Source organism: Phaenicophaeus curvirostris, chromosome 9, assembly GCF_032191515.1.
Source record: "Phaenicophaeus curvirostris isolate KB17595 chromosome 9, BPBGC_Pcur_1.0, whole genome shotgun sequence".
Taxonomy (NCBI): domain Eukaryota; kingdom Metazoa; phylum Chordata; class Aves; order Cuculiformes; family Cuculidae; genus Phaenicophaeus; species Phaenicophaeus curvirostris.
In genome coordinates, this window is record NC_091400.1 from 34,300,345 (window position 1) to 34,313,105 (window position 12,761).

The following is a 12,761-nucleotide window of genomic DNA, read 5'->3' on the forward strand; positions in this document are numbered from 1 at the left end:
CCATTTTCCTTATCCATGTGTGTGGTTTCAGACTTGCTGGGACACTTCTGATCAGACTTTGTGGACTAAACTTGTCTGTGAGGTACTGGTGGAACTTCATACTTCGACTTTAAGACAAAAAACCCTGGGATCTGTTCATCCCTGCTACTGTGCTCAGCCCTGCAAGCTGCTCAGGGTGACTGCACGTAGGTCGTGATGGTGGTTGAGACACGGTGGTGGCCACAGGACATCCTGAGGTACTGTTCAGTCTGTGTCCCACATCAGAAACTGGCTCTACCCTTCTTCCCATCTCCAGAGCCACTTGCTGCACTGTCTGCAGGGGCTGCGCCGCCCCAGCTTCTGCTGGTGGACCAGGCACCGAGGTGGTGGCTCCCGCGACACCTTCGCCGTCATGGGTGGGACGCTGGCCCCGCTGCCAACGATTGCACAGCTCTTTTCTGTTTACATGGAAGCAAAATGAATTTCGAAAGGATGTGTTTATCCTCATGTTTCTCACTTTGCATCTGCTGTCTGCCTGCGTCAGTCCTGTGTGATGCAGCAGAGTGTAAGAAATTAACAGTAAAGCGAAGAAAACAATGTGGAAGCAAAGAAGCCCGTAGTTATGGTACCGCTTCTTCCTTAAGCCATGGGAAGAGGATGGTCTGAACCCTGGGCACACAGCACACCACGGAGCTGCTGCACAAGGTGATGCTGACGCTTCCCTCCCTGGCTGCACCCTCACAGGGTCTTTGCACAACAAGCTTTTGTCCCGGTGCAAGTGAACGGAGGCAGATTGGAGGGGATGGGGAGGCACCCAGCCCCTCCAGCCGCTGTTGCTGCTGCCGCCGTGCATCGTGGGCTGGACGGAGGAAGGGGAGCCGAGGAACGAGCTTGCAGGTCATGGGTTTTTTCAGTGGGGTCCCTCAGCAACTGCAGATGACAAGGATGCCGCCAGTGCTGGCAGAGCAGCTCCTTGCTCATTAAGTAGGTATAAGCTACAGTCAACTGTGCCATCTCATTCGGGCTCTGATCTACCTGGCATCCTATGCCTTCCTCATCAACTTCCTCATCAACTTCCTCATCAACTGATCGGATTAATTGCCATGCAGCTAGGATGAGCGGGGAGGAGAACTGGGAGCAGATGAAAGCTTTTATGTTGCTTCCTTTCACCCATGGATCATTACCCCTCACGTTGCTGAGCATTCCCGAGCTTGCCACATCTCTCATGCTTCTTCGTCATCTGCTAGGATGACTGTGGACAGCTTGCATCCTTGTGACATATAAAGGAAATTAAAATCTTACAAGAAGCCCTGCCAGAAGCCCTTGATTTCAAGCAAGCTGTTGCAGCCTGATCTAAACGTGTTGGGAGGAAGATGACAGCTTTACTCCTGCAACAGCTGAACAGTCGTTCATACCCGGTGCGTCAAGGCTGAAATACCCTCATTGCTTTCAGGGAAAAATCTATTTTAAACTGCTGTCTTAGCCAGTATTTTGGCAGAAGAAAGAAAAGGACTTGAGGCTAAACTTGATCCTCACAGACTGCATATTTCAGTACTGGAAGGCTGTGACTCAGTGGCCTCTGGAAGCTCTCCAAGCTATGAGTAGCTCAAAGGAGGAATTAAAAACTCAACAAACTGCCTGTTCTCCTGAAACTTGTTTTGTACATGCTATGGAAGAGATGAGAAATTTGAAAGAAGGCAGCCCTCTCCAAGAATCATTGGTTATAACGAGTCACAGCAAGCAATGAGTACATCTTTTATCAGAATGCATAGATGACTTTTAATGGACTTTTTGCTAAGTCTATGTGGAAAAATTTGCCAAAATACCATGTACACCATAATAAATCCCAGTGTAACTAATAGGATTCCCCACTTGGTCTTCTATTCCTGACAGTGTCTATGTAGAGATGTCAGAATACCTGTTTTCTCCCCCAAAATGGGAAGGAGAGACCAAGTAGCATTTCTGACATTCTTCCAGGCAGTTGGAAAAGCTGATGCCAGCAGAGATGTCTGATGATGCCTATGAAACCAAACTTGGGGGTGGCAGGAGGAATCTGAGCAAGGTGACTGTGTGGCTGCATGTTAGGCAGTCAGTTCATCGTTGGTCAGGAAGGAAGGTTGCCACTTTGGTGTGGTCCCTGTTTTGCTCTACAGCCCCAGTCCCCTAGATCTGCCTTGTCCTCATCCCAAATCCATGTTCGGTGGATATCTTGGACCCGTCCATCCCCGATCTTAAAGCTTACTTAAAGTGATCTTAAAGCATTTTTATTGCCTTTGGAAAGCTGGAATTTGTCATCTTCTCAAAGGGAATCTCCAGCTGGAGGAGCTGAGGCTGGACATCTCTTCACCAACACAGCGTAGAGAAAGATTTCAATCAAGCTTCATATCTAACAGCCGGAAATGATCACAAAGTGTTCAACTGCGTCTTTGTGGATTCCTTGGTCAGGAAATGCTCATTCGCTATAACTAGAATATTTTTCTAGGAATGTGATAATTCAAATAAAGATTTAGCCAGAAAAGGCTTTTTGGTGAATAGAGTAAAAGGAAATAGTCTGATTTAATGACCAGCTTGGTGAGTTCAGGCTCTCAGATGAAATATAGCAGAACCCGGGTCGTGTCCTTGCTCCGGTAAATGCATCCTGTTTGTTCAAAGTGGAACAACCCCAGCAGGAATGACTCACACTGGGTTCTCTGGGTTCTCTTTGAGCCTTTTCACAGGGAAATCACTAATCCTGAAAATCCTCCAGACAAATTCTCTTGCCGATGATTGTTTGCTGTCCAGACCACCAATGTGCCAGTAGGGACCAAGGTCCCTTGCTGTGGAGAAACTTCAACCAGCCTCAGCCATAACAGACTCTGGCCATTTCCAAGGCTGCTGGGGTGGACATCAGCACTTGAGGTGCCTTCAGTTCCTCCCCTTGCACTGCACCCTGGTTGATTTTTAAGGGTCAAATTCTTTTTCTATGTGTTGCTCATGTGCACTCACTTGCCTGAGGGCAGAAGTTCTGTAGGTTCTGTACAGAACCCTGTACTGAAGGTTCTCGCTCCCCAAAAGGTGCAGGCACACAATCACACACCGGCTTCCTGGAAGATCCTGGAGCAACAAGACTTGAGTTAACTCGTGCAGGCCAAAAGGAAGAGCTGGTTTCTCAAGCTAACATGCCTTGCCTTACGTTTCCTTTCTACTCATAGAGTCATAGAGCAGTTTGAGTTGGAAGGGACCTTAAAAATCATTTAATTCCACTCCATCCTGCCATGGGCAGGGACACCTCCCACTGGACCAGGCTGCCCAAGGCCCATCCAACCTGGCCTTGAACACCTCCAGGGATGGGGCAGCCACAGCTTCCCTGGGCAGCCTGGGCCAGCCTCTCACCACCTTCACTGTGAAGAATTTGTTCCTCATGTCAAGTCTAAATCTTCCCCTCTCCCAATTTAAAGCCATTCCACCTCATCCTATCAGTCCAAGTCTGTGTAAAAGGTCCCTCCCCAGCTTTCTTACCTTCAGGTACTGGAAGGTCGCTATAAGGTCTCCCCGAAACCTTCTCTCCTCCAGGCTGAACATACGTCAGCCTTGTGGTGGCTGTGACTGCCATTTCTTTGTTTTACATCTGGTGTGCGCTGCTGCATTCAGAAGGACTTCAGATGTGTTCGGCCATAAGCGGAGTACTGAGGCCATAGGGTTCAATCCTCGCAGGCAGCAGCAGCGTCAACATTCCTTTTCCAAGAATACTCTTCCATCCAAAACCTGAAGCTGCATCATCCAAAACCTTAGTCTTAACTCATGGCTGCAGCCTTTGATAAAGTGATTCCTCTTTCCTGTTGCCAGTGGTAGCACGAGTCCCAGTTCCAACCTCCACACCCACCTCCCCGGCAGGACCTTGCTGGTGGACGGCTGTGACCATGTGCCTCCGAATGCCCTGCGACTGCAGGGACGCTCATTGTTACTAGACCGACACCTGACTGCGAAAATTCCTATAAAGCAGTTTTATGTGTTTCTTTTGGTTGTCCTCTTTTGCACGTGTGCTACAATCACCAGTTTGTTGACCTCCTTGTAGAGCCCGTTGAAATATCTGGGAGAAAAAAACGAGAAGAGATTGCTTCTAGTATATTTCCTGCTCCTTCCATCTGCAGCTTATGGGGTATGGGAATGCCTTGGGGTTCCTCTAGGAGACACCTGTGGAGCTAGGGTTATTGCAGTGGGAAAACCATCACAAATCTTGCAAAACCCCTAGATTTCGAATACTGTGTTCTGTTCTGGGCCCCTCACCACAAGAAGGATGTTGAGGCTCTGGAACGAGTCCAGAGAAGAGCAATGAAGCTGGTGAAGGGGATGGAGAACAGGCCTTATGAGGAACGGCTGAGAGAGCTGGGGGTGTTTAGCCTGGAGAAGAGGAGGCTGAGGGGAGACCTCATTGCTCTCTCCAACTACCTGAAAGGAGGTTGTGGAGAGAAGGGAGCTGGGCTCTTCTCCCAAGTGACAGGGGACAGGACAAGAGGGAATGGCCTCAAGCTCCACCAGGGAAGGTTCAGGCTGGACATTAGGAAAAAATTCTTTACAGAAAGGGTCATTGGGCACTGGCAGAGGCTGCCCAGGGAGGGGGTTGATTCACCTTCCCTGGAGGGGTTTAAGGCACAGGTGGACGAGGTGCTAAGGGACATGGGTTAGTGTTTGATAGGAATGGTTGGACTCGATGATCCGGTGGGTCTCTTCCAACCTGGTTATTCTATGATTCTATGATTCTATGAGCAACTTGGGTTGTTACTCCTTGCGTTTTTTCCAGCTTGAAGAAAAGGATGGTGCCACAGATATTTTCCTTCTTGTTGACTCCTAGGCTAGAGGCACACCTGTCAGCTTGCAGGGAAGGCATGTATTAATAAGTAAACTTCTAAAAGCATCTTTTTTCTTTATTTCAGAGTCTCCTGAAATTGGGCCCTCAGTTGTAGTTCACACAACTGTGACGTTTGGGAGCGAGAACCTGGATTCAGACCCTGCAGAAGTGCAGCAGTTAATTCTCAGTCACCTGGAGGGGATTTTGCCATCCTTGCCTAAACCAGTCAGCATAAAGTTTCAGAAATGGAGATACTCTCAGGTAATCTGTGCTGGGATCGGTCAGCTGGAAGGGTGCTGCCGCAGTACAAACTTGCAATGAAAGAAAGAAGACTTCATACAACCCAATGTTTCTCATCCTTGAGGAGCAAGAGGAAAGGGGATGGTTGCTCAAAATCCATAATACGTTCTGCCAGGTAGCCATGTGCAGAGCCTAAGACCGGCCAACGACAGCCAAATGGATTCTAGTCATCTTTTTATGTAGTGGGACTGACTCAGCAGGGAGTTATGCAGCAGGGACAGAAGCCGTACACAGGAAGGAAGTAAATCCCACATAATTTGGTAGTATTTGCACCGGTATTTAAAAATATGACTCAATCTGTCTCTTCTGTATCTGAAAGTATGTGGCATTATTAGCAAAATTCCCTCCCTAGCATAGAGCAGCAGAAGTCTTTGCGTTCAGATGTACTAATTGTTATTATTTGATTTGGCTCAGTTCAATTTTACAGTATGTTACATGAAAAATATTTTAAAGTAAACTACCTAAGGGTAATTATAGAAAAAAGAGTATAGTTTACAGGCTTCTTTTAAAAATCCAAGGAAATTGCTGGCAATTTCCTAAACTATTGGAGTGTATCTATATGTTTACTTAAAGCCTCTCAAGTGAAATTACATTAGTGACATTGAATATGGAAGTTGATGCAAAATATTTACTTAGAGCAGACTCCTAAAAATTTTTACTTTTTTAAAGCCTGGAAAAGTTACTGCAGATGACAGTTGTGAAGACTGCTCAAATCCCTTGATCTGCGTCCAATTTAGGAACCTGGTCTCATTAGCACAAAGTTTATTTTTCTGCAAGCTAGAGATTTGTAGTTTGCAAATCCTTTCCTGATTGATAGTATTTGTTCTCAAATGCCATATAAAAATGACCTTCCCATCAGATAACTCATCCAAAAATCATGGTATGTTTTAAATATTCCTTTTTCTGAGTTCAGGGTGGGTTGGGGGTTGCTGGTAGCAATATCTTTGTGCAGGATGTTAAGGTGTCCTTTTCTGGTTACTACTTCTGGTCTTTTCTCCTGTATTATCTTTTACCGACTGCTCGCAAGCACAAGAGCTGTAGGTGGTAGGGAGGAGAGAAACTGGATCTATCTCCAACAGACACTTGGTTGACCAAGTCAGGAAAGGGCTCCCAAAACAAAGCAAGAAATATTTTTAAACAGAATGAATTCACTCCAGATACTGCTGCTGCCACAGAGCTGTATCATAAAATCTGTCAAAATCAGCTACTTTGTTTATGTGTACAGGGAAAGGGCTTAATATGTCTTTTTCTTGCACTACTTTTGCATCGTGCCAAAGGTGACATATAAGCATAGGCATCACCTGTGGCCCATGGATAAAGGAAAAGATGAGAATGGCAGTTAATTTCTTACTGCTAAATAAACAGAGGGCTCAATTGCATTCTACCAAACAACTGTGTTTTTTGAATCCTGGCAAAATTATGACCACACGGGTTTCATTATAATCTTATACCTCTTGCTTCATCTTTTAGAGGTAGCTGGAAGAGAGACTGTAGGAATGAGCTCTTTATTTTCCACAACTGCTTCAAAATCATCATTTTCCTAAGTCACTAGGTGTGCACCCTGCTTCCCATGTTTAAAAATTACATTCAGACATCATTCTGCTGAATGATGCTCTGTTAGTTTCTCAAACCACTGTACAATTTACAGCTCTGCCCTCTTTCTTCGGCTGCCTCTGTTGCCTGCTATCGACCATGCTGCTGCTAACCCAAACCACTGACTTCAGCAGCTGCTTGTGCTTTATGACTGCGTCACAGGAGGAATTATCACCAGTCTTTAATTCGGTGGATGAATGTCGATGTGTCTTAGCCTGCAGATAAGTCAGTGTAGGTCAGATCTGTTATCTCAATAAAGAGATCTCTGTTGCCACCCCGTAAAATAATCATGACCTATATTAAATCTCTGGAACAGAGCTCCCTCTTTCTCTTAAAGTGATCTTTATTTTCGGTCCTAATAAGCTGTTGCTACAGAAGCAAAGGAAACTGGTAGGATGGGTGTATCTTTCCCCTGACTCCGTTAGACGGGATTTATCCTACTTGTTAATTAAATCTGGCTGTAATGTCCTTCACATAGCCAAACGCAATCCTGGGATTAAAATGCAGACATTACAATTATCCATGGCAGATGAGGGATTAGGGCTTCCAAACTTCCACTGACACTACTCGGCAGCACAGCTGCAATTCTGGATCTGCTGCTTTAATTACGATAAGACACTATTAGCTTTCAGAGCCAGCGACTTCCCAGCCCATTGTGTCACTTTGACAGAGTCACTTTTTATATGTATAAAGGGGTTCTGGAAAAACACAGAATCATAAAAACTGGACCTCTTCAGAGGGAACCTCCTAAGGGACCTCTTCAGGTCTCTAGTCCAACCTGTTGCTCAAAGCCAGCTTTGTCCAGCTGAGCCTTGAAGTCTTTGAGGATGGAGATCCAACAGATTGTGCTAGGTAGCTGAGGGGAATTTGGAATATATACTGGAAAACATCTTCAAAAGAACTTGAAGAAGAGGCAGGATCGTTCCTTTCCCCGGTCTCTGTGGGTAGAGTGAGGGCCTTTGCTATATTGAGCACACAATCTTGCTGCAGGGGCAAAAGGACAGAGGCTGAGATGTGAAAATATTGATCCTCTGATGAGTATGACAAACCAGAAGCAGTTTGGTGCAGCCAGCATCAAATAAGCACTGGGTCATCAAGAAGGAAGGACACTCAAAAAACCTTTTTCTGCTAAAGCTTTTTTCATTGTTATGATCAGGGAGCTTGATCTGTAAGACAAATTTAGGAATAAATTAAAGTACCGACCTAAAGTTAATCTGGGAAAGACGATCTCTGGATGAATTTACTCTGCATGGATAGACTCTTATTTTAAGTTGAGTAAAGGAGAATGGGTTGCAGCTGGCTACAAATTAATTTCAGATAATTGCCTCTTTTAAAGAGATGCTAGTGTACTGGTAACAAAAAGTGCAGCCAGTAACATTGATGTGGGTGGTCTGCAGCTGATCCATACTTGGAACTGGCAAATAACAGCACAGCAGTGGCTAGCTCGGTGTACAATTAAATCAATGGAAAAATCGCCTGGATTGAATGAGGTGCCTCGGACATTCGGTCTTGCTCACCAAAGCTGCACAGCGGGGTACGGTGCTGGTTCACGGCACAGGGGTCCAAGACGTGTCCTTGGACCAAAGGCAGAAAGTCAAGAAATGAGTGAAAGAAAATTGTGCTCTGTGACATGCTTTATGGTCTCCATGGTTTGATCTGTGTTGCTGATCAACTGACGTGCTTCTGCTCTTTTTTTTTTTTTTTTCCCTCTGGCTTTCTAGATGCTTTTTCCTCTTTTCCAGGTAGTTTCACGTTAATAAGTACTGGCCAAAGAAAAGCCCGTTTGCTTTTAGAATTGTTCCACACAACTGCTCAAGACCTGCCACTCCACAAACACAAATTTAATTGAGGGTATAGTGCTAGGAAAGCTACACTTAAAATTAGTACAATGTACACATTGAGAATGACATTAAATATTTATCAAAACAACCTTAATCAGAGGTTGTCCCATGCTGCTTACAGAGGAAGTGTTGATTGCCTCTCTAGCGATGTCTAGGACTGTTGTGCTACTCAGATGAAAAAAGGAGACCAGTGTAGCAGAGCCGGAGACAGGGTGGGTTGCCCCAAGACTGTCTGTACACTTGCACGGCAACGTGCAGCATCGGCAGGTCATCGTGACAGTTTTAAGTCTGAAGACCAATGTGCTTCTCATCCAGAAAGGTAACCTGCTCAACCCCAGAGTGTTGCAGGCTCTCTTGGAAACAGCAGGCTCCCTTTCCTTTGTTGAACAGTTACATACCTGGGGGGTTTTGCAAGCTCACCTTTGCTAAGGTGAGATCCTTCATCTTCATACCTTTTGGTTTAGAGATCTCCATGCCTCATCTGTCCAGGGGCAGGAAATTCATTTCTGCTGAGACTGAGAAGAAGACAGGATGAGGCTGTAAAATTTCTGTATTTCCACATCCAGGAAAGCTTTATTATTTAACTCCAGAAGATGACTGGTTTACTGGGGTACATTGATCATTAATGCTTGGACGTACAACCTGGGATGGGAGGGGTGCTTCCCATTTCTCAGGAATGCTAACCTTTCTGGCATGAAATTCAGGTAAATAAAATACTTTATTTTCCATCTCCATGTATACTTTTCTTTTTCAGGTTACAAAAGCTGTTCCCAATTGTCTGGGGCAAATGATTCTTCATACTCAACCTCTCCTGATTTGTGGGGGCGATGGATTTACTCATTCCAACTTTGATGGCTGCATAGATTCTGCTCTGAGTCTTACAGAGGCTGTGAAGTCTCATTTGTAGCAATTTCAAAGTCAGCTGCTAAGTCTGGATTTATGATGTATTTTACTATGATGAATTGAATTCTAGCTTAGTATTAACATCACTGGCCTCTATCTTGCAAAAATAAATAACGGAAGATGTATTGGTGTGCTGTAATAATTATTGGGTTGGAATTGAACTGAATTTTCCAGGATCTGTGGTGTGAGTGGTTACTTTGCTTGAAATAAAGCTTTTTCTGGCTCTCGTCAGAGGTACTGAGCTCCAGCAGTTGTGCCAAGTCTCCTGATACGTTTACAGCCCATGAAACTTGTGTCAAGGAGTGGAGCCTGACTTGAAGCAGCACAACAACCCACAGAGCTGCAGAGTTTACTCTTTCTCTGAGCATTTGGAGCCCTGGAAGTGACAGAAGGAACATGCACAATTGATCCCAGAGCTTTCATACATACATGTCGTCATTTCTTCCGGTGTACATAAGCCCTGGTTAGAGAATAGTTGGGGTTGGAAGGGATCTTAAAGACCATCCAAGTCCCAACCCCCCTGCCCTGGGCAGGGACGCCTCCCACTGGATCAGGCTGCCCAAGGCCCATCCAACCTGGCCTTGAACACCTCCAGGGATGGGGCAGCCACAGCTTCCCTGGGCAACCTGGGCCAGGGCCTCCCCATCCTCATGGTTAAAAATTTCCTCCTGTGCGCAGTCTAAATCTGTCCCTCTCCAGTTTAAAGCCATTCCCCCTTGTCCTCTCACTCCAAGCCTTTGTAAACAGTCCCTCCTCAGCTTTCACGTAGCCCCTTCAGGTTTCCTTGGAGCCTTCTCCTTCTCCATACTGAACAACCCCAACTCTCTGGATCCATTCTTGTAGCCTCCTCTGGACCCGTCGTTCCAACAGCTGCATCTCCTCCTTATGTTGAGGACTCCAAAACTGGAAAAACAAATTCCTTGGAGCCTTCTCCTTCTCCATACTGAACAACCCCAACTCTCTGGATCCATTCTTGTAGCCTCCTCTGGACCCGTCGTTCCAACAGCTGCATCTCCTCCTTATGTTGAGGACTCCAAAACTGGAAAAACAAATTCCTTGGAGCCTTCTCCTTCTCCATACTGAACAACCCCAACTCTCTGGATCCATTCTTGTAGCCTCCTCTGGACCCGTCGTTCCAACAGCTGCATCTCCTCCTTATGTTGAGGACTCCAAAACTGGAAAAATAAACTCGCTGCTTGGCCCGTACGGGGATCGAACCCGCGACCTTGGCGTTATTAGCACCACGCTCTAACCAACTGAGCTAACCGGCCAGCTGGTGGAGCCCATGGCTGTGGAGATCGTGGTCGTGGTTATTGTGTTGGCCACGGGGAATTGGTGATGGGACAAACCTTGCTGTGCCTCTCAGTTTGGACCATAGCGTGGTCAGGCGTATCTAACCCCGTCTCCATGCACGGGTGACTCTTAAGCGAGGGATAGTAGTTGCCTGCCAGCAGCTTTCGTAGCCCACAGTTTTATTTAAGAACTTGATGACGTTACTGGCAGTGATGTGCGTCTAAAACACGGTACCAGTGCTGGGTGCGGTCTAAGGAGCATCAGCCTCGCTGTGCTCGTAAAAGAAGAATGAGGAGAAGGTGTGCGCTCGTAGCAGTAGGCTGCGGTCCCAAAGGTGTCTTTGGAATAGACGTTGACATCTGAGCTCTAATATGAGTTTATCCCAGTAAAGCAGACTGGCCAGGAAAGCGGGTGCGCTTCAAATAATTCAGTATTTGCCACGTTAGAGGGTCTACAGTGTGTCTGCCGGTCACAGGTCCCCTGAACAAGGAGCAGCCTTCCCCTCCTTCCAGGTGGTGGAGGAATCGGCGTAGGAGCCGCCAACACAGAATGTGGTTTAGTTGCTTTGCCTGGCAAATGCCAAGAGGAAGAGGGAAAAGAATTTATCTAAGCAGGGTCCGTGGCTGTGTGGTAAGAGGAAAACTCTGCTGACATTTTAGGCGTAGGGTTACATCACCACCACCATAAAAGCTCATTTAAAGTAAACAGCCCGTCTGAACGTGAGGTGAGTTCTAGACAGCTCTGTTCTTTATTTTGGCAGAACAGGTGTAGAAATAGGTGAACGGCTCCAAGGAAGGATATAAATAACATGTGTGAGGGAACGAACAAGGAATTTGATTTGAAATACTTAAAAAATAAACACCAAGAATAATTGTGTTGAAAATACTACCTGTCATGGTTTCAAGTATTTCTGCGCACTAATCTGTGTTTCTGTGAAGTCAATTTTGAAATGACTCAGAAATTAACCAAGAAATCATTTATTTATTCTAAATTGGTTTCTAGCTTGCCCTTTCTCTTAAATCACATGCCAGAAGTTTAGTACCTCTCTCTACTACAGCACTAAAAATAACAAAATGCTGTTTTCAACAGCCAGAATTTAAACCATTAGAGAAGTACAATTCAGCCTCTTGTTCTTGTACCCCTGCCTTTCACAGAACTCTGACATCCTGCGTTCACAGCAAGCGAACACTGCAATTTACTGCTGCCTTTGACCATTTTGAATGCAGTATTTTAAGTGATGCTAAGAACTTTAAATCTTAAGTTAATTTTAACAACATCTCTGAAAGGTATTTCATGATATCGTGTGGGTTTATTGATGCTTTTTTTTTTAATTCTTTCTGTGAAGTCCTTGAGTTTAAAACTAGGTGTTCTTCTTGTGTCCGAATCAACCAGCTCCAGAGCCTCACATTTCAATCAATCGAACACGTGCATGAATTTTTTAGAAATGCGTGTGGCCTCCTGTCTTTCACAGATCAAGGTAGCCACGAAGAGCCTCATGGTCATGGAATAAATCTAATCTGGTGAGGCATTTAGTTTTGATATAAAACGTGATATAATTTGCACTTCCTTCCCCTTCCTTCAATTTTGAGTGGAAGCGAGCCAAACCACTAAAAATCCAAAGATAGACAAATCCTGAAAGTGCGAGACATGCAGAAAATGGAAAATGAGACTCATCTTTGACTTTGTGCTGTGTCATTCTGCTCACCACCTTGCAAACGTGCGTGCTCCACAGCCTCATGGTACTCTCACAGGAGCTTCACATCAGCAGCAGGCTTCAGTACCATGAGTGTGGATAAATGCGGATGTCTCCAAGCCCATATTTTCAGCAGTATTACAGCCTTGGTCATTATGAGACTGAAAAATACCTGGTAGTCAGCAAATCACAGATTCAGAGAGTTTTTTGAATCATGAGATTTTTGATTCATAGGTTTTCAAACATGGATCACGTTGAGTCTCAAATTGCTCCCATCCTTCCCCATATCACAGAATGACAGAAACACAGAATCCTTTAGGTTGGAAAAGAC

General features: G+C 45.4%; 1 protein-coding gene and 1 non-coding gene across 2 annotated transcripts in view; one reads left to right on the forward strand and one right to left on the reverse strand.

Annotated features, from left to right (window-relative positions):
• The window catches only part of RNLS (renalase, FAD dependent amine oxidase), a 68,112-nt gene extending 58,530 nt beyond the window's left edge, over positions 1 to 9,582 (forward strand). The window contains 2 exon segments of the mRNA XM_069863660.1: positions 4,893 to 5,068; positions 9,296 to 9,582. Of these exon segments, the coding sequence (XP_069719761.1) occupies positions 4,893 to 5,068; positions 9,296 to 9,448 (329 nt within the window). The 3' untranslated portion in view covers positions 9,449 to 9,582.
• Positions 9,583 to 10,641: 1,059 nt separating this feature from the next.
• Positions 10,642 to 10,715, reverse strand: TRNAI-AAU (transfer RNA isoleucine (anticodon AAU)). The gene has a single exon. It is a non-coding gene; the product is annotated as a tRNA-Ile (tRNA).
• Between the last annotated feature and the right edge of the window lie 2,046 nt (positions 10,716 to 12,761).